At 47.2% G+C, this 23,685-nt stretch overlaps 2 protein-coding genes across 2 annotated transcripts in view; both read left to right on the top strand.

Annotated features, from left to right (window-relative positions):
• The window catches only part of STPG2 (sperm tail PG-rich repeat containing 2), a 472,111-nt gene that overhangs the window by 118,104 nt on the left and 330,322 nt on the right, over positions 1–23,685 (top strand). The window contains exons 9-10 of the mRNA XM_075929635.1: positions 786–949; positions 17,468–17,557. Coding sequence (XP_075785750.1) covers positions 786–949; positions 17,468–17,557 — 254 coding nt within the window. The remainder of the gene's footprint in view (positions 1–785; positions 950–17,467; positions 17,558–23,685) is intronic.
• Positions 11,843–14,192, top strand: LOC142829542 (uncharacterized). The gene is made up of 2 exons (XM_075929636.1): positions 11,843–12,429; positions 13,417–14,192. The coding sequence occupies exons 1-2, from the start codon at positions 11,910–11,912 to the stop codon at positions 14,013–14,015; spliced, it is 1,119 nt and encodes a 372-aa protein (XP_075785751.1). The 5' UTR covers positions 11,843–11,909; the 3' UTR covers positions 14,016–14,192.

Here is a 23,685-nt window from a genome sequence, read left to right as displayed (position 1 = left end):
CCTGGTCCATTGCCTCTACATGTATATTCTTCTTAACTTCTTATTTCCATGTTTTAAAAAATGTGGGTGGATGGGGTGCATCCTGCTGCAACCTTAACTATCACTAAACATAGTTTTTGTTTTCTAATCTTTATCAACATTTCTGTATGTGATACATTGGTTGTTTAGTGAGGGTACAGCTCATGCTTGTGCAATGCCCTCCTGGATTTAAGTGATGTGTAGGCCTTGTCTGCGCCCAGGGATGAATTTCACCCCACCTCTTGTTCTGACACCGAACTCACGCTTAGTAGTCTGTCTTTGAGTACTCTCATTTATTAAATTGTTGTGCAATTTTTCACTAAATCAACATTAGTGCAATTCCATAGCTGCCTATTTTATTATGGCCTGTGCGCTACTTGCAGAGTATGATGCTACTCAGTCTGTGTAAGGTGGCTGAACAGGACTCTCAACTAACATTACTAGTATTTTGAAATAATTATTTAGTTGTCCAAGGCAAAATGGAAAAGCTTTTCAGAACATTGTGTATATTACTGAAACATAATTAGTCATTGTAAATATCAAGATCCCTCCCACCAAAAGGTGCATACATTTGGGTAACAGGCAGATAATGACACAGATGTGGGTCAGTAAATGTACGGCATCCCTATGCTTTCATTGTTTGAGAGAATTTCATTACAGTACAACAACATAATTTTAAAACTACTATTAAAAGGTAATATATTTCTAATAACTGACAAAAAATCAAAAGTATGATGATGGTTCATAATTCTACTGTGACTTTTCAGGTCCAGCATTCTATAATATTCTTAACTATAGTATTGAAAGAGAGAGTTTTAAAAAAGCTTACTTGGAGAGTACAAAGAAAGGAGTATTTGGATCTTCAGCTCCTCGACCTCTATATGTTTTTAAAAGAGGAGATTTCTGTACTCCTGGACCAGCTGATTATCAGGTAACTTAAAGCTATTATCCTTTTAAAAGTGGTAAAGAGGATTCTTGGAGGGATGGGGTCTTTCCGGATAAAATGCCACAGGATTTTGGACATATTTCATGAATATTGTTTAGAAATAAAATGTATATTCTTAAAAAAGTTATCCCTTCTGACCTTGAGGTCAGAGTTCTTGTATTGACAGTGCCCTTGTTATGAATAACGAGGAAGATACACAGAGATGTGGCAAATGACTTTATTGTAACTCTCAACTCAACAGCCTACATGATAGTCACATGATTGTCCCCAATATTGGTAGTTATTGATGTGTCTGACCAGATTGTCCAGTCTGATCTCTTATGTGTCACAAGCCATGGACACCACCAAGCACCTGAATATTAAACCCAATGGAAATCAGATCAAAGTAAATGAGGGGTACAGGAGATTAGACTGTTGTGTACCATGGGTAGTGAATAGGAGGGATCAAGGTACACCAGTGCTTGAGGTTCTTGCAATGTCAGGGAAAAGATTAAATGAGATATAGTGAGATAATCCTGGCAAGTGGCCTGCACCCACACATGTTAGAGGAAGACAGCCCCACCCCGAAGGTCACTTCCAATCTTACCTGGGGGAAAATTCCTTCCCCTGAGAACCGTGGCCAGTGTTCCAATTTGCAGTTCAACACATACTGTGTGAAGAAGCGACGAGGAGTCCTGTGCCACATTATAGAATAACAGATTTATTGGAGCATAAGCTTTTGTGGGTAAAGACCCACTTCACCAGATGCACTTAGTGGAAATTCCAGAGGCAGGTATAAATATACAGGCATAAGAAAAGAGTACCAATAAAGATAAGGCTAGAGATAACGAAGTCAATTCAGTCAGGGAGGATGATTCCCACTTCTAGCAGCTGATGTGGAGGTGTGAACACCAAGAGAGGAGAAACTGCTTTTGTAGTTGGCTAGCCATTCACAGTCTTTGTTTAATGCTAAGATGATGGTGTCAAATTTGCAGATGAATAGTAGCTCAACAGTTTCTTTTTGAAGTCTGTTCTTGAAGTTTTGCAGATTCAGACTAATATGGCTACGCCTGTGATACTTGTGTGAAGAAGTAAATTAAATAATAAACACACATACATGTACAGTATTGATCCATATATGCATGTATAAACTTTTCAGTATTTGCCCAAAAGTTGTCCAACTCTACTGAAATAACTGTGTGCTAGGGGAAAAATAAAACAAAAACCCACTTCAGAAATTTAGACATGCAAATCAGAACACCAAGATTCCAATTTGTTTCTAAAAATGTTAAGTAGGCATGGTACTGAAATGCTTAGCTGTATGAACTCAATCAGAATTTCTTCAGATCAGGTAAGGAGCAATTTTTATACAAAATTTTTTGACTAATTATATTCACCATCGTATGGCAGTTTGGCCTGATGCTGATTAATCTGAGTATATGGGCTTAACTAATGCACTCAGGATCAAATTCTACCCTCACATATGTGCATACAATTATTAAAATGAGCTAGAACGATAATCAAATTCCCATTTAGAATCATGCTGGACACCAGTTAATTGACACAGCTAAAATTTACTATATATTTGAGAGAGTTTGTGAATCTGCCTGTCTGCGTCTACACGTTTCTGTCTATCTGTTCAAGAACTCCTCCTAAATGATACGAGCTGGGGTCACCACGTTAGGTATACAGCCTTCCTCTTATCATAACTTAAAGCAAGGTAAGGGTTTGGTTGTGCCAGAAAAATGGGATGTGCCTGGAATGGAATTGCTTCTTATAAAATCATACGGAAAAAAAAGACAGAATCATCAGGCAGGTGAAAGGGAGAATCCTCCTCTCCCGGACTATCCCAGCCCTGAGCCTTCTCCTACTGAAGCTTCCCCTCACACCCTGCCTGGCTGTTTCCCTTCATCAGCGAGTGAAGGGAAAGTGCACTGTTTTCTCCATTCCTCACATGGGCTGGGGAGTGCAGGGAACAGACGAATCTGGGCCTGTCCTATTCAGGCTTAGGTAGAGCAAGGTGGCTAAAGCTCCTTCCCCCAATATGTATTGGAACATTGCTGGCTGTTCCTCTTTGTCAGGGACCTAGGGGAAAGTGCAAGGTTTGCTGCATTCCTCACTCTGGGGGGCACAGGGAGAATGCATCCTTCCCCCAGCTGTGCCCTGGAGCTGCAGTGGCCATGCGGAGATGCTTCAAGTCCCAAGCTGCTACATTAAGAGAGAGCTACAGTAGTCCTCTCTCCTCAGGACAGCCTGCATACAGAACTCTTCATCCTCAGCCCCACCCCATAGCAATGATTTAAATTAAGCATGTACATTTTCATTTTATTTAAAAAAATAAATTAAGGATCTGAGCAATGCCGGGCAAATCTTCTTATAATAAATATTCATAAAATAGAACAGGCAAGTTGGAGGATATTTCTGAAGGATGGAGCTGGCATGAAAGATATCATACCATCATATCAGGTGGCACAGATTTGCCCAGATAGTTTCCATTTGGCCATGCAATAGTATAGTCTGTTATTGAAATAATTAAATAATGCTGTGTTTCTTGATCACTAGGATTTATTATTTGGAAAAATAGCACATATCTTATGACTGTTAATAATATTCCTGGATTTTCAGAAAGCCTTTGACAAGGTCCCTCACCAAAGGCTCTTGTGTAAATTACATGGCCATGGGATAAGAGGGAAGGTCCTTTCTTGGATTGAGAACTGGCTAAAAGACAGGAAACAAAGGGTAGGAATAAATGGTAAATTTTCAGATTGGAGAGGGGTAACTAGTGGTGTACCCCAAGGGTCAGTTCTGGGACCAATCCTTTTCAACTTATTCATAAATGATCTGGAGAAAGGGGTAAGCAGTGACGTAGTAAAGTTTGCAGATGATACCAAACTGTTTAGGATAGTCAAGACAGAAGCAGACTGTGAGGGACTCCAAGAAGATCTCACCAAACTGAGTGATTGGGCAACAAAATGGCAAATGAAATTTAATGTGGATAAGTGTAAAGTAATGCACATCGGGAAAAATAACCCCAACTATACGTACAGTATGATGGGGGCTAATTTGGCTACGACAAATCAGGAAAGAGATCTTGGAGTTATCGTGGACAGTTCTCTGAAAACTTCCACACAGTGTGCAGCGGCAGTCAAAAAGGCAAATAGGATGCTAGGAATTATTAGGAAAGGGATAGAAAATAAGACCCAGAACATCTTACTGCCCCTGTATAAAACTATGGTACGCCCACGTCTTGAATACTGTGTACAGATGTGGTCTCCTCACCTCAAAAAAGATATTTTGGCCTTGGAAAGGGTTCAGAAAAGGGCAACTAAAATGATTAGGGGTTTAGAACGGGTCCCATATGAGGAGAGGTTAAAGAGACTGGGACTTTTCAGTTTAGAAAATAGGAGACTGAGGGGGGATATGATAGAGGTCTATAAAATCATGAGTGGTGTGGAGAGGGCTGATAAAGAAAAGTTATTTATTAGTTCCCATAATAGAAGAACTAGAGGACACCAAATGAAATTAATGGGTAGCAGGTTTAAAACTAATAAAAGGAAGTTCTTCTTTACATAGCGTGTTGTCAACCTGTGGAACTCCTTGCCAGAGGAGGCTGTGAAGGCTAGGACTATAATAGAGTTTAAAGAGAAGCTGGATAAATTCATGGAGGTTAGGTCCATAAAAGGCTATTAGCCAGGGGATAAAATGGTGTCCTTGGCCTCTGTTTGTCAGAGGCTGGAGAGGGATGGCAGGAGACAAATCGCTTGATCATTGTCTTCGGTCCACCCTCTCTGGGGTACCTGGTGCTGGCCACTGTCGGTAGACAGGATACTGGGCTAGATGGACCTTTGGTCTGACCCAGTACAGCCGTTCTTATGTTCTTATGTTCTTATGTCCTGCTCAGCATTGGGACAATATACTTAAAGTTTTGTTCTTTCAAAAATGACTCAATTATTAATAACAGATAGTAATGCAAAATAAGATTTTGACAAGTAATTTTTTCCCCTAGAGTCATATGCTATGCAGGAATATATATGTTCATGCTGTTTTGTGCAAGAGACTTTTGAATCATTGATTACAAACAAGCAATGCACGTACATCAGTGGTGGGAAACTTGCAGCCCACGGACTCCCATTCTGCCCCTCTCTCCCATGCTCCTCTTGTGCACTGGAGCACTGGAGCCCTGTACTTCCTCTCCCCTCCCTCCCAGCCTTTTCAGAGTGCTGCAAATCCATTGATTTGCCCTCCCTTTCCGCTTCTCTCCCGGCCCGGTCCGTCACAGTGGCGTACAGGGCCGGGTCTGGGCACAGCTGAGGGTGTCCACTCAGGGCAAATTGCTCAAATTCAGGACTTCTTACAGCCCCCAGACTGGAGACCTTTCCAATAGGCCACAAACCAGTCCCACAGAGCGCTTCAGCTTCCTGCCTGGCCAGCCGGAAGCCTCACGAGCAAAAGCCCTGACACCCCAGTAATATCCATGCTCCAGATGGCCCCGGGCCTGCCGCGAGGGGTCTTAGAGCCCAATCTCACTGTAGCGTGTGGCTCTCGTCGCCCTTTTGGTCACTGCCCTCCGGCAGTGACAACCATAGCCTCTAAGCTGTCCCCTTCCGGGGGATGGTTCGTTGTAGGCCGGCAGGCCTTTAGGAGGTGGATCCTCCGCCCTGGTACAGTGGATGGCTAGTCCGTCCTATGGCCCTACTGGGCCTTAAAGTAGTCCGAGGCCTGGCCCTTTAAAGGTCCGATCCGGATCGTGGCTGGGTGCCATACCCCTCATATGGACGCCCAGACCCTCGAGCAGGGCAGGGCAGCAACTGGCGGCCAGGCCCCAATGCAAGGCGGGCCGCAAACAAACCCACAGGTCTGTAGGAGCTCCTAGTTCCAGAGCGGGGCAGGCAGTGCAGCTGCAGCAGTGGCAAGGGGGTGGGAGACTGCCACCCGGTTGGTGGGTGGCAGGGGGCGCAGGCCCACCCACTCCACTGCGCCCCGGCCCAGGGGCCCTGGATGCAGCCGTTCAGCTGCTACGGGCTCAGCACGGGCTCCAGCCCGCAACGTGCTGGCCTAGGGCTGTTCTCAGCCCCTGCTACCCCCTGGGCCACTTCTCGTCTCCCCCCCCTTTCCCAGCACCTGTAGCCCCAGCGGCCTGTCGGGGAGTTGAGGCTCGCGTCATCTCCGCAGGGGCCGGCGGCCCAATCCAGGGGTCAAGAGGTCGGAGCTCTGTGGTGTCCCGCGGGGCTTGTCCGGGCCGGCGTTCCAGTACCCACTGGGGGTCCAGCTGGTCCAGCGGCTCGGTCCCGTCCTCTGGGTCCGCGAGTGCTTCAGCTGGCGGGCCCGACCAGACCTTAGTAGCCTGGGCAGGGAGGCCCTGGCCGGCCTCTGGGAAGGTGGCTGAGGGCGGCCTAGCCCAGGTCTTAGCCTCCCCAGGCAGGAGCTCCAGCCAGGCCTCCGGCTCCTTCGGAGGCTGGGCTCTGACTGAGCTCCCAGGCAGCCTTCTTATAGTCCTAGTCCCACCCCTTGACTTCCGGTCAGGTGAGGGGGCGGGGCTAGGCCGGGCCCAAAATGGCCACCAGAGGGGTTCCTCCGCCTCCGGCTCAGCGGGTGGCCATTCCACCCCACTACACTCACCTACCCTGAACAAGCTCTGTCCGGTTCCAAGAAACCAGACACAGATCCCAGGTCAATTTACCCTCTGGATCTTACCCACAAGATCACGCTGAGCCAATCCTTTAGAATCTGAAATCTAAAGGTTTATTACTCAAGAAAGAAAAGCATGAGAGTAAGGTTGTTAAAGTATCATACATTACACGCATCGAATCTCCCAGTTCTCGATGCAGGCTCGCAGCAGAGATGTTATAATTGCTGGCTTAAAAGTCTTTGGTGTACATCCTATGTCAGAATGGGTCCACAGTTCTTTCCGGCTCGTGATTCCCTGCGAGGCTTCATCTGGGGTCAGGAGCAGATCTGAAGACAAAGTGGAGGCTGCCACATGGCATCTTTATACCTCCTTCCTGGTCTCTTCTTGGCTGCAGCAGGTCACTTGGCCCATGGCCTATCCCTGTGTTCCCTGCTGGTAGCCCTTAGGTATCAGTCACCATTCTTGAGGTGTGTCCTTGGCCTATAGAGAGCCATGGAGACTTGCTCATTAGCATGTCCATAGGCTGAGCATTCTTTGTCTATTGCTCAATCCCATGCAGATAAACTTCCAGTATTAACACAGAGTACATATTCATAACTCCACACACAGACATTATACAGATATATGAAGAGCATATACAGAATCAGTAGAAAGCAAGCTTTCATTTGACACCTTACATGGCCCCCTTTGTACCACTTTTGGGGCAATCCCCCCTCCCACATGGGTGCAGCAGTAATCTGTCTGCTTCCCTAAAATCCAGTAACGTGACAAGGGGCTGGTGCCCTCACAGTGGAAAAGTTATAGGGGCTCCATGCCTGAATGAATTAATGAAAGCCTTGGGGTGAGGGCGAGGGGGAAAAGATTCAGAAAGGCTGGAGCAGCTGTGGTGGTGCCTGAGGTGAGGCTGAGAACAGGGAGTGGAGCTGGGAGGGGATACAATTATCCCAGGAGCAGATCTCAGTATCCTGTTATGTCCCACTGCCTCATCATTCACAAGAGCTTCTGCCTCTTTTGTCCCTTCCTCTCCCCCTACCCTGCTCTCTCCTGCTGGGGTTGTATTATTGGTTAGGTTGCTACCAGGTCTCGTCTATATACAAAGAACCTTTTAGGCTAAGTCAGTTGTCTCCAACCTTTTTAATCACAAGATAACTTTTTCAATTGAAGTGCAATGTAAGATCTACCTCAAACCCAAATACCCTTGCCCCACTTCCTTCCCGCCCCTTCTCTGAGGCTCCACCCCTGTTCACCCCTTCTCTGAGACCTCACCCTGCTCACTCCATCCTCCTTCCTCCCCCATCCTCAGTCACTTTCACCAGGCTGGAGTAGGGAGTTGGGGTGCAGGCTCTGGTCTTGGGCCAAGATGTTGGGAGTGTGGGAGGGGCTCCAGGTTTAGCTCAGTGTGGGGATTGGGGTCCAGGAGGAGTTTCAGGGTGCAAGCTCTGGGAAGGAGTTTGAGTGCAAAGGGACTTAACTTCTGGATGCAGGAGGAGGTTCAGGGCTGGAACAGGGGTTCAGGAAGCAAGCTCTGGCTGGGCACCATTTAACTGAGACAGTTTCTGGGTGGTGAAGCAGTGGGGTTAAGGCAGGCTTACTTCTGCCCTTGTCCTGCACCACGCCTGAAAGCAGCTGGCTTGTACAGCAATGGCTCCGTGTGGTGCCTCTCATCTATGGTCACTGAGCCCACAGTTTCTACTGACCATGGTTCTCCATTATTGATCAATGGGTGCTGCAGAAGTAGTGTCTGCAGGCAAGGATAGCATGTGGAGACCCCCTGCTCTGCCTTTCTCAGGGGCTGCTGGGACATGCCAGCCACTTCCAGGAGCAGAAATTTCCATAGGAATCCAGCCATGCCAACTTAGGCATTTTAGAACACACTACTCAAAAAATGAAATTTAAGCATAAGAGCAAAATGAAAATTATGAAATGCACAGTCAAAAACCCAAAATAACCCACTTTATAAGCAGTAAAAGTAGTAACAACCACACCTCCTCCATGTATGTGTTGGGTTGGGAGAGGACAGTGAAGGACAGTTGGTGTTTGTGAGAATGGCAGAGTGAAAGAGATTCTCATTGACAAGCTCCCTCCATCCCCATCTCTCTGTGTGGAAGTGCAAGGAGGAGGGTATGTGACATCATACCCTGCACAGCAAGTAGGAAGCTCTCAGAGGGACGCGCTCCAAGGCAGAAGGCAGGAGCAGCATGACGGTGCGGGGAGGGGCAACTGAAGTGCCAGTGCTTGATAGCTTCCTGGCCAAACCAATCAGGATCACCTGTCAGAGGCTCCAAGATCTACCGGTAGATCCTGATCTACTGGTTGGTGACCACTGGGCTAAGTATTTTAATAGTGTTTGGCACTGGTTAATGTAAATCACCATTTCACAGACCTCAGTTAGTAAATATCTTCTTTGCAAAATTCTTTGTCAGGATCAGTGTAATTTAGACCTAAAACATAGTTTTTCTCTATGATATCCGGGATAAGAATATTAAATTTCGATTAGTCGATGACGGGTGGGGTGCTCGCTATCCCCACTGTGTGGCTATCCCCACTGCCCGTGGCTCTTACTACATTTAAAAGGCAGAGGTGCAGCAGGGAACCTGGGGTGAGCAGGGACTCAAGAAGGGCCCGCTTGCGCCAAGTCCCAGCTGCTACACCTCTGCCTTTTAAATGTACTAAGAGAGGCTCTTACTACATTTAAAAGTCAGAGGTGCAGTGGGGAACCCAGGGCGAGTGGGGACTCAAGATGTACCTGCTCGCGCTGTTTCTCCCGTTGTGCCTCAGCCTCCCCTGCTCTCTCTGCAGAGACGGTGCTGGGGGTAACCGACTTTTAAGCTGACTCCCCCCAGCACTGGCTCCTGCTCTCCCCCTTGCTGCCTCAGATACAGAGGCAACAATGCAGGGGGGAAGCGACTAGTTGACTGAAAGTGTTTTTTCTGAATTTTTGTTCTAAAATATTTTGTTATAAGTGGAAGAATACAACATTCTTAGAGTCCAGCATTCAGGTAAAGATCTAAAAATCTCAAAAGTCAAATTTAAACATAAATAACAAAATAAGTCCTTCTTGTGCAGGATCCAGTAATTAATGTATTTCACTCATAGGGTGACTCTCTCAAATTCTGCATTATCAAATATATTATGTACAATATCCAAGGATCCATTATTGTTCCTTTTAACAGAATTATAATCATATCAAAAGGAAGAAAATACCTATTACTAAATATGTTAGACGCAGAGCAGTTTTCTCCATCATTTATCAAATGCAAATAACTTAGTTCCCCAAGGCCTTAATCAAGTGAGCTGAACGGTTCACTTACATTATCATTAGAACTCATTATAGAAAAAATTAGATCAAACAGTCTCTTCCTAGAGGTGGGTGTGGCAAGCAAAGATTTCTTGGAGATATACCAAGCCCTGTGCACCAAAATCGGTGGTAAGCAATGATTCATGGCACTTCTATTCAGTTTTTAAAGTGGCAACTAAAACCTAATGGAACACAAAACTTATCCCTCCCCTCACATTGCTACATCTTTAATGAAAGACAGTCTCAAAAATAGTTGGTATTTTCCACATTCATGTACTAATTGAGTAAGAGAGATCAATAATAAAATATTTACACCTTTATCTGTTTAACTCCTTACATAAATATCTCAAAACTAACTTCATTAAATAATAAATGGAATATAGTGATTGAAAAAGAACAAAAAATACATTTAGGATTTTAAAATGCTACATTAATTCTCAAGGATATGGCTGTCAATGTTGGCCACAAAAGTTGTTACAATAGTGGAACAATTATTATTCTGCTTGGAGTTGTGTAACTCATGATCATTGGTTCCTGCTCTTACATTTCCTGAATTTAATTTTTGTGTAAAAAGCTTTTAAATAGAGAGTTGGCAGCACATAAAGGTTTCCACTGAGTAAGAGATTCAAGGCTTGTATGCTATCATAGCCCAGGGGGAGCATAATTTATATCTTACATTCCCAGCCTGTGGTGAATGGTTCTTGTGTGTGTGTGAGGGTCATTGGACTAAGGAGAGAGAGAGGGGATATAGAGTAGAGAGTGCAAACATGTAGGTGAAGAACATGTACATGGTCCTGCACCTGGTGGTCCCTTTCCCCAAAACAAGTGTAAGTCTGTAGCTGTGAGTAAAGATGATGCCATTATACTGAAACATGTGCTTTATCGTGTTATGCTGTCATTGCGATCTCTAATGTAGTAACTCTGCATACTTTTGATAAGTATGAATTTGCAGGATCAGGAAATAGTTTATTTGCTCAATCTTTTATTTCCTGCACATCTGGTGGTGCTATTTTTGGTCTGTAACTTTTGTGATATTTTTAAGCACCGTGTATGCCACAATTATAAGTGTTACGTGTTACAAACCTTGCTCTTATAGAAATGGATGTTAAAAGCTACACAGATATTGTTGTTATAATGTAATCTCTTTTAGCTCTGTAATTAGAGCAGCTAAGGTGCATGCACTAAAGCCCTGATTCAGGAAAGCTCTTAAGCATGTGTTTTAATCCCATTGGTGCTACCTTTTAATTGCTGTACTTTTGGAGTGTAAAAGCCTCACGCTGCAATAATATATGTGATGTTTGAAGTCAGTTGGACTTAAGCATGTACTTCTGTGCGTCCCTACATCAGGTCCTAACAACTTAATACATAACAATCTGAAATAAAACATGTTTTTGATGATAGGTTAATTTAGCTTATTATTCATATAAATTGTAAAAGTAATTTTATGATGTGTGTATAAAGACTGGAGATAGACTTTCAATGTGAGCTGAATTAAATAAAAGCTCTTTGAACATTTAAGACACCTCTTTAACTTTCCTTTTCCCCCTTCCTTTTTCATTCAAAGAAAACCAGATAAATTAGTTTTCATATTGTTAATATAACAATAAGTTTATAAATGTAAACACTCAGGGTGCGTCTACACTGGGCCACTTATTCCGGAAAATCAGCCGCTTTTCCGGAATAACCCGCGAGCTGTCTACACTGGCCCTTGAATTTCCGGAAAAGCAACGATGCTGTACTGTACAAAATCAGCCGCTATTCCGGAAACCGTACGATGCTCCCGCTCGGGCATAAGTCCATTTTCCGGAAAAGCTTTTCCGGAAAAGGGCCAGTGTAGACAGCTTTTCCGGAAAAGCAGAAAAAACGGAAGAAAGCGGTTTGGACGCTGGGAGACCCCGTAGGAGCCGCGGACTTCCTGGTAAGCCCGGAGCTGTTAAAGGGCTCTCAGGCTGCTGCGCGCACGTGCCAGGAGCCTGTCTGGGTCAGCTCTGCCGCCTGCTGTGCTGCCCAACACTTTTTTCCTTTCGGCTCACCGCACCATGGCAGCTCCTGCTGGAGAGCCCCCTGGACCCCCAGCGGAGGAGGCCCCCAGGGGCCGCAAAAGGCGGGCCCCATCCTGGAGCCCCAGGGAGCTGGAGGCCCTCATCGAATTATGGAAGGAGGAGGAGGGTCTCCACGACCTCCATTCCCGGCGCCGGAACGCTGATCTGTACACTCGGCTTGCGCAGAACCTGGCCCAGCAGGGACACCCCAGCCGCAACTGTGAGCAGGTCCGCTCCAAAGTCAAGGAGCTGCGGCTGGGGTATGTCAGGGCCACTGAGGGCAGGGGGGCAGGACCCGACGCCTGCCCATATTTTGCGGAGCTCCACTCCTTTCTGGGAGAGCCCGCCCCTCAAGCCCCACCGGTCCCCGTGGACACCTGCCAGCGGCCACCTATTAACCGTCCCACCGAGCCGGAGGAGGCAGACGACAGCGGCAGTGCATCTGGTGAGGAGGCCAGCGTTGCCACCCAGCAGGCCCCCTCCAGCAACTCCTCCGAGGACGGGGAGGAACCCACTGGTGAGTCTGTGCAGTTTGCACTCCCAAGGGTGGGGGGCGGAGGGCGGGCGGTGGGGAGCCAGGTGCCCGGAGGGGGGAGGGGGAGAGCATGTCACTCAGGCCACGTGAGCTGCACGCTGCATAGCATGAGGACAGCAAGCAGCAGGTGCAACCACGTGCAACCTGGTGACCGAGCGGCACGTGACCACGGCAGGCAGCTGCAGGCCACGCCTGGGACCCTGCTGCTCACACACATTTGGCGGGACCAGGGGGAAGGGTGGATGCCGGACGGAACTGGCCAGGGCCCCAGGGACTCAGCCCAGAGCCCGCAGCTCCAGCAAGGGTGCAGACCAGAGAACGGCACACTGTCCCATGCCTGGCTGTGAGGCACAGCCAGCTTCTAATTGGGTAGACCGCAGCGTCACGGTCCTGTGACCGTGGCCCCCACCGAGCCCCTCACCTGCTCCCGGTGCCTTGGCTGGTTCCCCAAGGGAAGTCCCCACTGGGGCCACACATGTTCCTGGGCTACCGGGCTTGCGGGAGGGATTGTGGGAGGGAGAAGGGCCCCTGAGTTGTGCTGCAAGGATGGGACATCCCCCCACCCCCCAGTCACCCTTCTGGTTCCGTCCAGGAGATATCCCACACGAGGGGATCTGAGAGCCCAGACCGCCTCTGCCAGATGTGCTCCCAGGCACTGCGTGGGGATGCATCTCGCTCCCTGTCAAACAGCAGTGATTAACCCAAAAGCTTTTCACAGTCTCCACCGGCAGGGAGTTCCACAGGTGAACGCTGCACTAGCACCCTCCCGCCCTGCATGGGGCCAGGATACAGAGCGGTGCTTACAATACCCTGGAGGGAGGACCCTACTCCAGGGGCAGGCAGGAGGGGAACCGAGTGGGCCCAAGCCACACAACTGTGGGGTCACCTGGGTTCGGGGTGGAGGGCATGCGGTGTGGGGACAGTGGACGGCCTGCCTGACTGACCCATCCTTTCTTCTCTTCCTTGCAGCGGGACCCAGCACCAGACCCTCCATTGCGGCAGCAGCGCCACCCCCAGCAGGCCAACCCCGGAGGCACAGGCTCCGCCAGAGGGACCAGCTGCTTCGGCGCCACGTCCATGCTGTGGAGGCAATCCAGGCCTCCATCGAGGAGCGGGTGCAGGGGGACCTGCAGTGGCGGCAGGATGCCTGGGCTGCCTTCCTGGCCGAATGCAGAGGGATGCGCACCACCATGGACACTCTCACGGCACATATTGTGCATGCCATTCACTATGGCATGGGCGGAGCCCAGGACCCCGCCATCCCTCCCGTAGCACAGGTCATGCCCCCTCCCATCCCAGCTCCTGGCCCTGTTCCTGCCCCTCCTCCTATCCCAGCTCCTGGCCCTGTTCCTGCCCCTCCTCCTATCCCAGCTCCTGGCCCTGTTCCTGCCCCTCCTCCTGCCCCTGTTCCTGCCCCTGTTCCTGCCCCTGTTCCTGGCCGTGCCCCTGTTCCTGGCCGTGTCCATGCTCCTGGCCACCTCCGCGTGCAGCCTGCCCCGACGCGGTCTGCCCAGCGTGGGCAGGCTGGCCCCCGGAGGAGCGTTCGCAGGGGCCGCCCATCCCAGTAACTGCCTCCCCCCGTCCCAGTTGAAGGTCTCCCCCTCTCCTGTCCCAGTTGAAGGTCTCCCCCCTCTCCTGTCCCAGTTGAAGGTCTCCCCCTCTCCTGTCCCAGTTGAAGGTCTCCCCCCTCTCCTGTCCCAGTTGAAGGTCTCCCCCCTCTCCTGTCCCAGTTGAAGGTCTCCCCCCCCCCCCTTGTAAATAAACAGATCTCTACTTTGCTGTTCATTCGTGTGTTGGGTATTGTGTAACTCTTGGGTAGTGTACAAAATGATGTGAGATGCCAAGTAGCCACTTAAATGTAACATGGTGGCAAACTGTGGAGAACGAAATCTGTACTCTATTCACTGGGGGGGGGGGGGGGGGGGGGGGGGCCTTCGTAAGTGGTCAGTAGTTTGTGGCGCAGAAATAAATGATGACACTTTTCAGTAACAGGTAAACCACAAAATATTATTAACATAGATTACAAACTAGCAAGAACAGTTACAAGATGCACACAACAGAGATTATTAAACAAACTCTAGGCACAGGGAGGACGATTGTGGTGTTGCTGGCCACCTCGATCCTTTGGTCCTTCCGGGCCTCAGGAGAGGAACAGCCAGGAGATCCCTCGACAGATGATCGTGTTGTTGCTGGCCACCTCGATCCTTTGGTCCTTCCGGGCCTCAGGAGAGGAACAGCCAGGAGATCCCTCGACGGATGATCGTGCTGTTGCTGGCCACCTCGATCCTTTGGGCCTTCCGGGCCTCAGGAGAGGAACAGCCAGGAGATCCATTGAAGATGGCACTGATGTAAGCCTTCCACACAAGTCCCAAATCCTGTTGGCTGTTCCTCAGGACGGCGATGGTGGCCTAAACCCTAGCCTAACTTAAAAGACAAACCCTAACTACGCCCGACGCACCCGACGAACAGACTCGATGACGGCCGCGATATGCTGTGACCCGACGCTTTACTATACTATTGGGGGGGGGGGGGGTAAGGGGAGGAGGTGGGGAAGGGTAGGAGCTGGGACAGAGTACTCTGGGGTGACCCAAGCGACCCTGCTAGGGGGCTTGGGCAAACATCTCCACCAGGGCCTCTCTAATGCGCACCGCCTCCTGGCGCGCCTGGCGGATGGCAGCTGTGGCGGGCTGGTCCAAGGTCTGTGCCTCAGCTGCCACCCATGCAGGGAGGAAGGCCTCCCCACTGCGCTCCACAATATTGTGGAGCACGCAGCACGCGGCCAGCACCTCCGTTGCATTCTGCTCACCCATGTCGAGACGGGTGAGCAAACAACGGAAGCGGCCTTTTAAGCGACCAAATGCCAGCTCCACTGGGTTTCGGGCCCGGTTGAGGCGGTCGTTGAACCGGGCCCGGTTCTGGTCCGGCTGCCCCGTGTAGGGCCGCATGAGCCAGGGCATCAGGGGGTAGGCCGCGTCCCCGATGATGCAGATGGGCATCGGTACATCCCCAACAGTCAAGTCCCGCCGGGGGAAGTAGGTGCCCGCCTCCAACCTCTGAAACAGTCCAGAGTTCCGGAGGATGCGGGCATCATGTGCCCGGCCAGACCAGCCGCCGTAGATGTCCAGGAAGCGGCCCCGGTGATCCACGAGGGCCTGCAGGACGATGGAGCAGTACCCCTTTCTGTTCATAAAGTGGGCTGCTCGATGCTCTGGGGCCCGGATGGCGATGTGGGTGGCGTCCAGGGCTCCCCCGCAGTTGGGGAACCCGAGGGCAGCGAAGCCGGCCATGGTCTCATCGACGTCGCGCAGGCGGATGATTCTTGGCAGCAGGACGTCATTGATGGCGTGGACAACCTGCAGAAGGGTGCAGAGAAACACAAGGGAACACATTACATACAGCCAGGGGTGAGTGTGCGCTCCCTTGGGTCCCCCCCCCTTGATTCCCTCTGTACACACACACACACACACACACACACACACACACACACACACACACACCAGGGCCCCCCATGTCCCCCCCCACCAGTGGGCCTGTGCAAGGGAGGGATGGCCAAAACCCCTGGGCGACCCAGCCTGGAGTCTTGGCTGTCCCTGGGCCTGGAGTGGAGCACCCTCCCCCCATCCCACTCCCCCTGGGACTTACCTGGATGACGATCACGCCAACGGTGGATCTTCCCACCCCGAACTGGTGTGCCACCGAGCGGTAGCTGTCCGGTGTGGCCAGCTTCCACAGCGCGATGGCAACCCTCTTGTTGACGGGGATGGGTGCCCGCAGCCGGGTGGCGGTTCTCTGTAGCGCAGGGGTGAGCCAGGTGCACAGGGTCAAGAAGGTCTGTTTTCTCATCCGGAAATTCCGGACCCACTGCTGGTCGTCCCATAGTCCGAGGACCACACGGTCCCACCAGTCGGTGCTGATGTCCAAACTCCAGAGTGGCCGGTATACAGTGGGGTGCTGATGAGACAGAGTTGCCAGGGCCTCCCTGGTGAGGGCGTTCAAGGCGATCTCTGCCTCCTGGTCCATGAACAGCATGGCACCGGCCTGCAGCACGAGCTGCAGCCAGCGGAACAGCACCAAGAGGGGCCCGACCAGGCACATGGCCACCCGTGGCTCCATAGTACACAGAGCTGGGCAAAAAAATAAACCGCAGAGAAAAGCAGTTGGGGGCCAAAGGGGGGGGTGTCCCCAAAAGTCAAAGGGCACCCACAGACCTGCGAAGGGTGTCAGTCCCTGGAAGAGGCCCCAAGGCACGGGAGCAGGAGACCAACGGCTGCCCGGCGAGACCCCTTTAAGCACGTGTCTGAACGGCGCTCTGGCCCCGCCCCCGGAAAGGGCTGGTGGCCTTTGCCCTCTTCAAAATGGCTCCGGGCTTTCTGCTTTTCCGGAAAAGCGCGCCGCCAATGTAGACGCGCTTTTCCGGAAAAGCGCATCGTTATCGCGGAAACTCCGTGGCCAATGTAGACGCTCCTTTTCCGGAAAAGCTGAAAACGGAATGTATTCCGTTTTAAGCATTTCCGGAAATTCATGCCAGTGTAGACGTAGCCTCAAAGTAGGAGCTTTAAAAGTTAAAATGCTCAAAATAAAATTTAGCTTTGTGCTTTAATCTATTTTTATTCCTATTTCTCTTTTTAGATAACTTGTATATTTTGATGTTTATATTATCAAATGTTTGCTGTAAAACATAAAAGATGAGGAATAGGTCCAAGCTGAGGAATAGGTCCAAGCTATTATATCTTAGCTTTTAATTTGCTGAGTTTTGAGCCCTGAGTATCGTATTGTATCATATCATATTGTATCGTATCATATCATATCACATCATATATCTTTGTGTAAGATTTCAAGAGGTTTATATTGTAATGCGGAATTTGGCTGGGAGGAGAGAATGTATAACTATTTGTATACAATGGATTGATTCTAATGTCACCAGAACTAATGTGAATTCAAACTGCAAAGCAAATTACAGATTCTGAAATAGAGGGGTTTTTTTTTAGACTAACACTTCTGTGTACTTTGGAATTCTCAGGTCAAAGGGAGCACTGACGAACCACATAAACAACATAAGCAATTATCTGTTTTCTTGTCATCAGCAGAAAGAACTCCAGTAGTTGCCATGGTAGGATAATGCTCTTCTGTCTTTTTATATTACTGAACTCTTGCTAATATTTTGAACTAATGAATACGAACAAAATTTGTGGGGTCAAATGCTTTGCAATCTAAGGTCAATTGAAGTCAATAGAATTATGCCTGCCGTGAATCTGTCATGTAAATTTACAACAATCAGAGAGACATCTTCCAGAATGGTGGTACAGTATTTTCCATATTATATTATTTCTGGTTCTTTTTATCCTGACATGGTTTTTTGTTTTTCTTATCACTCCTGTGTGTTGAACATAGGGCTTTTACTGAGCTATGATATTCAGGTCTCCTTTCTCAGAGGTTAGAGTAAATTTAGAATGCAGCAACATGAATGAGTAGTTCGACTTAATTCTTACAGTATGTATTACCTTGCATTCATCTACAGAGAAATCATCTTCCCTTGCGCTACCCTTTCACCTGGATTTGTGAATCCCCTGCAAAGTTCATTATAGTTTTCTGAGGTCTTGACTAGCCTAAATAATTTTTCCCCCTGCAAATTGGCTACCTCACTAGTTACCACCTTTTCCAGATAATTAATAAGTGTATTAAAGAACACCTGTCATTGTGTGGAACATTGGGGCACTGCAGTATTATTCTTTCTTTTCAGTGTTAGCCAGTTTCTAGTCTTCGGCAATATTTTGTCACTTTCCCACAGACAGCTTTTTTCTATAAGAGCCTTTTGAGAAATATTTTCAAAGGCATTTTGAAACTCCTATTATGCATTTCATCAGTGGATTCCACTTTATTTTTATTCTTAAAGTGAAAGTTCTCAATTTATTTATATTACCAGAGCCACAGTGGCAGAGCAGCAGCAGCCCGGACCCCACTGCAGCGAGCAGTCGGTAACCTGGACCCCACTATGAAGGCTAGGCTTTAACACACTGCTAGGCTGAGCCACAGTTGTGAGCTAATTGGACCACATGTGACCCATAGATTCAGAACTACTTCCATAAAGAATTCCAATAGATTAAAGACGCACAATTGTCCTCAGCAGAAGTTGTGCTGGCTTGTTGTCTATCATCTTACACTTCTCTGGGTTTTTTAAAATTCTCTTTTTACTGATCTTTTCAACCAGTTTACCAGGGACCGAAGTAAGGTTTATTGATCTATTATTCCTGGATTACCCCAGAAGACATTTTGTTAAAGGCAGTTGTATTTGCCACCTTCCAAACCTCTGTTGTAGTAAGCAATTTTAGGTAAAGCTTGCATATTTTTGTTAGCATTTCAATCACTATACATTCCTACAGAATTCTTGAATGCATATCAAGTGATTTTGTTGTTATAGGTTGAACCCCTCTAATCTGGTGCTCTCTGGTCTGGTAAAATCTGTTTCCTGGCATTAGTTAGCAGGAAGTCCACTTGCCATGGACAGCTCATCATCTAATAAACCATCTTGTTAGTCTTTAAAGTGCTACATTGTCCTGCATTTTGCTTCACTTGCCATGGGTGTGACCAAGTTCCTGTGATCCCATAACATTTGTTTACAGCCACCAGTCCTGGCTTTCAGTATTTTGTGCCATGATTTTACTCTAATTTACCCTTAAATATTTTCTAAGATCCCAGTAAGCAGTGCAAGTGTTGGTAATGCTGCTAGATAATACTGACCTCCTGTGGTCTGGCAAATTCTCTGGTTTGGCACTGGTCAGGTCCCGAGTATGCCAGACTATAGAAGTTCAACCTGTATGTAATTTACCATTTTGTTCTAGCACTAGTACCTCACTCTGTTACCAAACCTGCATTTAATTACCTAAAAAGAGTTGTATGGGATAGATGTCTCCTAAACACCCTCCTTACTGAGAGATGATGCAAATGAACCATGTAACATTTCTGTAATATCGTATTGCTCTTGTTAGTCTCTGATAGTTCAGCAAACTCACTGCTCTTCTCACAGTTTTTCAACTTCTGATATAAATAAATTATTTATTTGGTTGTTGGCAGTTGCTTCTTCAGACTTCATCTTAGGCCTGTAAATTTTCATTTTAACTTTTATCTGCCATAGTTTTTGCAACTTTCCTTGGGCTTAATGTCCATTTACTGAGGGATAAGTTTGTCTCAGATTTTCCTTATGATTTAATCATAAGGGTTTTTCTGAAATTTAGTACTACTTAGTAAATTTTAGTACTACTACTTTTTGAATGTTTTTGTGGCTCACCTACAGGATACGTGTTTCCCCCCCTGAGGATTTGCAGAGGCAATGTAACAAAAAAGACCATTTGTTTACTTCTAAACTGATTAATTTTATTTGAGAGAGACAGCAAAGGTGAGGTAATATCTCTTTTTGGACTGATTTCCATGAGTGTACAGGGCAAGATTTTGAGCTTCCCAAGCTCTTCTTCATTTCTACGCTACAGACTACAACAACAAGTATGCAAATAATATTTAATTGAAAATCATTTAATGACAGTAAAAATAGAATTCTACAATACCAGTTTTAAGATAATTTTTAAGAGTAGGGATGTCTGTCAGAAGCAGCAGTGGGGTGAGGCAGCTGGTCTACAGGGGAACTGGTTTTAAACTGTTTCCCCTTCTGGACTGGCTCCACCTGCCACCCTTTGCTGGTACCTCTGATACAGAGGCAGCAGCACAGGGCAGGGGGCTCCCTGGGAGTGGGGCTGGGAGTGCACTGACTGCTGCCCCTACCCCCCAGGGACTATAGAGTAGCTGTGTAACTGATGATAATTTGTATGGTTACATGATTATTCAGTTACACTACATCTAACATCCCTATTTAAGAGCAGAGAGGAACATTTTATGACAATTTAAAAATGTATCCTGAAAAATTAAATTTTGAATGAATGAGTTGATATTAATCAGACCTCATAAGAAGTATTATAGAAAGTGGGCTCCATTGATACAGATCGGCAAAGTAATCACTTCTCTCGTATGTCTTCAAATTGTTTGCTAAGCTCCACTCAAATTGTGAAGTCTTTGAGAGGTATGAATAATAAATGCTTGGCAAGACAGTACTCAGAATTAGAAAATATAAGTTCATTGTATATAATACAGAGGTAAAGTACCTATCATAGCTGTTCTTCAAGTATGTCTCAGTGTGGATCATATTGTAGGTGTGCATGCACCTCATGTCTGTGTGATCAACTTTTTGAATAGCATCCACTGTAGATTGAAGTACTTTGTGCCAATACCTCACAGGGTTTAAATTATTCCCTCAACAGTCTTATCCCCATGAAAGATGGATAAAGCCAGTATCTCTTTTACCTTAAGGTAAGGTGCTCTGACAGGTGCTCTGATTGCAAATTCTGTTTTTCTAGGTGTTATAGGTTGAGGGATTCTAGACTTAAGCTACATTTGCTGGATCAATTTACATGGGTCACTTTGGATCCAGAGGTGACAGTTATAACCATAGCGAGGCCAAATAAACCAGTATCAGCCTGCACTACTAGTTGGAGCACACAGGACACTGTGGGATTAGATGGAAAGAAGGCAGTGGATACCAACTAAGTTGCCCCCTGTGAAGTTGGTATTGAATAATTCAACATCATTGACCGTCCTGATGCCCAAAACCTCAGCACCAACTACCTCAGAATCAGCAGCTCTGGCACTGATGACTCTGACTCCTTTATTGGCTCTTCAAGCATTGAAGCTGGCCCTTATGCCCTCTCATAATCAGTACACTGACTTACATAGCCAGTCTGAGCTTGAACTTATCTCTAAAATTGAAGAAATGTCCAGCAGAATCATAGAATACTAGGACTGGAAGGGACCTCGTGAGGTCATCGAGTCCAGTCCCCTGCCCTCATGGCAGGACTAAATACTGTCTAGACCATCCCTGATAGACATTTATCTAACCTACTCTTAAATATCTCCAGAGATGGGGATTCCACAACCTCCATAGGCAATTTATTCCAGTGTTTGACCACCGTGACAGTTAAGAACTTTTTCCTAATGTCCAACCTAAACCTCCCTTGCTGCAATTTAAGCTCATTGCTTCTTGTTCTATCCTCAGAGGCCAAGATGAACAAGTTTTCTCCCTCCTCCTTATGACACCCTTTGAAAACTGCTATCATGTCCCCCTCAATCTTCTCTTTTCTAAACTAAACAAACCCAATTCCTTCAGCCTTCCCTCATAGGCCATGTTTTCTAGACCTTTAATCATTTTCGTTGCTCTTCTCTGGACCCTCTCCAATTTTTCCACATCTTCCTTGAAATACGGTGTCCAGAACTGGACACAATACTCCAACTGAGGCCTAACAAGCGCAGAGTAGAGCGGAAGAATGACTTCTCTTGTCTTGCTCACAACACACCTATTAATACATCCCAGAATCATGTTTGCTTTCTTTGCAACAGCATCACACTGCTGACTCATATTTAACTTGGGGTCTAATATAACCCCTTGATCCCTTTCTGCCGAACTCCTTCCCAGACCGTCGCTTCCCATTCTGTATGTGTGAAACTGATTGTTCCTTCCTAAGTGGAGCACTTTGCATTTGTCTTTATTAAACTTCATCCTATTTATCTCATACCATTTCTCCAATTTGTCCAGGTCTTTTTTAATTATGACCCTATCCTCCAGATTATTCGCAATCCCTCCCATCTTGGTATCATCTGGAAATAACACAAAACATCATTACTCCAAGGATAAAGCCACTGAGTGATTGAGTGTAATGAGAGATTTGGTACTGATTCCTGTATCAGTATCTAGAACTGAGCCAAGCAAGGACCTGAGAAATTCCTTGCAGGAGTCTGTCTCTCCCTGGAGATACCATGGACAGAGACAGATCCTTTCACATTCAGGGAGTTATAAATAACAATGAGGTGACCGAAACTGTCTCCAAACTATTCCTGACCTCTGCCTCTTGAGAAAGAGAGATGGTACTTCTCCTCGTTGCAAAAACATTCCTTCTCATCATCTTGGAGCAGAGGTGCCTCTTCCCTGCAGTTGGGGAATGATCTCAAATACAGTACCATGGAGCAATTTGAGCACATTGATGCTCAGCCAAACTCAGAGTCCCTAGTCATTTCTGCAGCACACACAAAAAAATCCAAGTCCTGTAAAGGAATTCCTGAAGACCTTAAGAAATTAGACATTGTTGAATGCAACCCTGCCTGAAGTTTCATGTGTTGAACTATCAGACATTGTTTACCAAATATAATTTGGGAGAGGATCACTTCCTTCCTTTTCAGAATCTCATAGGTGTGCAGGGATGAAATGAAGGAGATCTGTAAATAGAGCCAGATGATTATAAGAATATCACTGAAGGTGACCGTAGATTCTTCTGATATAACTGTGAGGTCAGTGACCAAGTATATTGATATGAGAAGGATCTTGTGGCTTCAGGTGTTGGGTATACCATGTGCCCTACAGGCCATGATTGGTGACCTTCCTTTTGAAGGAAGGACCTCCTCAGCCAGTGGACAGATGGATTGCTTCATTCCTTCAAGGACTTGAGCGTCTTGCTACAATTCTAGGGAATTTAATAACTGATTCCCTACAGGTAGCACTACAAATATCACCCTAACAAAGGCAGTGGATGCCATCTGACACATTGGCTGACAGCCAGCGAATAAGAAAAGAAAGAAACTCAGTTATTCCATGGGACATATGTGTTCTGCCCCTTTGACCAAAGTTTCACTCTCAAGGATAGCAGATTTGACAGGAATACCAAGAATCACAGTGGAACCAGTCTTGACCCCACTTTTGCGAACAGTCTTGTCCCATTCCACTAGGTTTGGGTAGCCATTACAGGTAACAAGTGGGCATTAGAAAACATAGCCAAACATTACCCTATGCAATCCATTTCTTTTTAGGTATCCTTTTCATGAGATTTCATTACATACAAGCAGTGTTGCTTCCAGTGTTCCCTCTAAGCTGTGCAGAAGCACAGCTTCACAGGCAATTAATAAGCCCTGCCCTGTCAGTCAGCTTCATGCTGGAGCAAGTGCTGCACAGCTTAGAGGGAACACTGGTTGCTTCACTTAGGAGATATAGTCCTGTGGGAGTACTGGGGCAGCAATCCTGCTCACATTACTTCTGTAGCCCAAAAAAGAAAAATATTTTTTTCATATCCTTTCCCAAAGAAGCTGAACACTGTACACTGCCTCACATTTTAAACAATTACCTACCTCATCACAACTCTCCAAACTTAA

The sequence above is a fragment of the Pelodiscus sinensis genome, chromosome 5, assembly GCF_049634645.1.
Source record: "Pelodiscus sinensis isolate JC-2024 chromosome 5, ASM4963464v1, whole genome shotgun sequence".
Lineage (NCBI taxonomy): Eukaryota > Metazoa > Chordata > Testudines > Trionychidae > Pelodiscus > Pelodiscus sinensis.
Note: the sequence above shows the minus strand (reverse complement) of the source record. Positions and strands in the feature narration are given on the sequence as shown.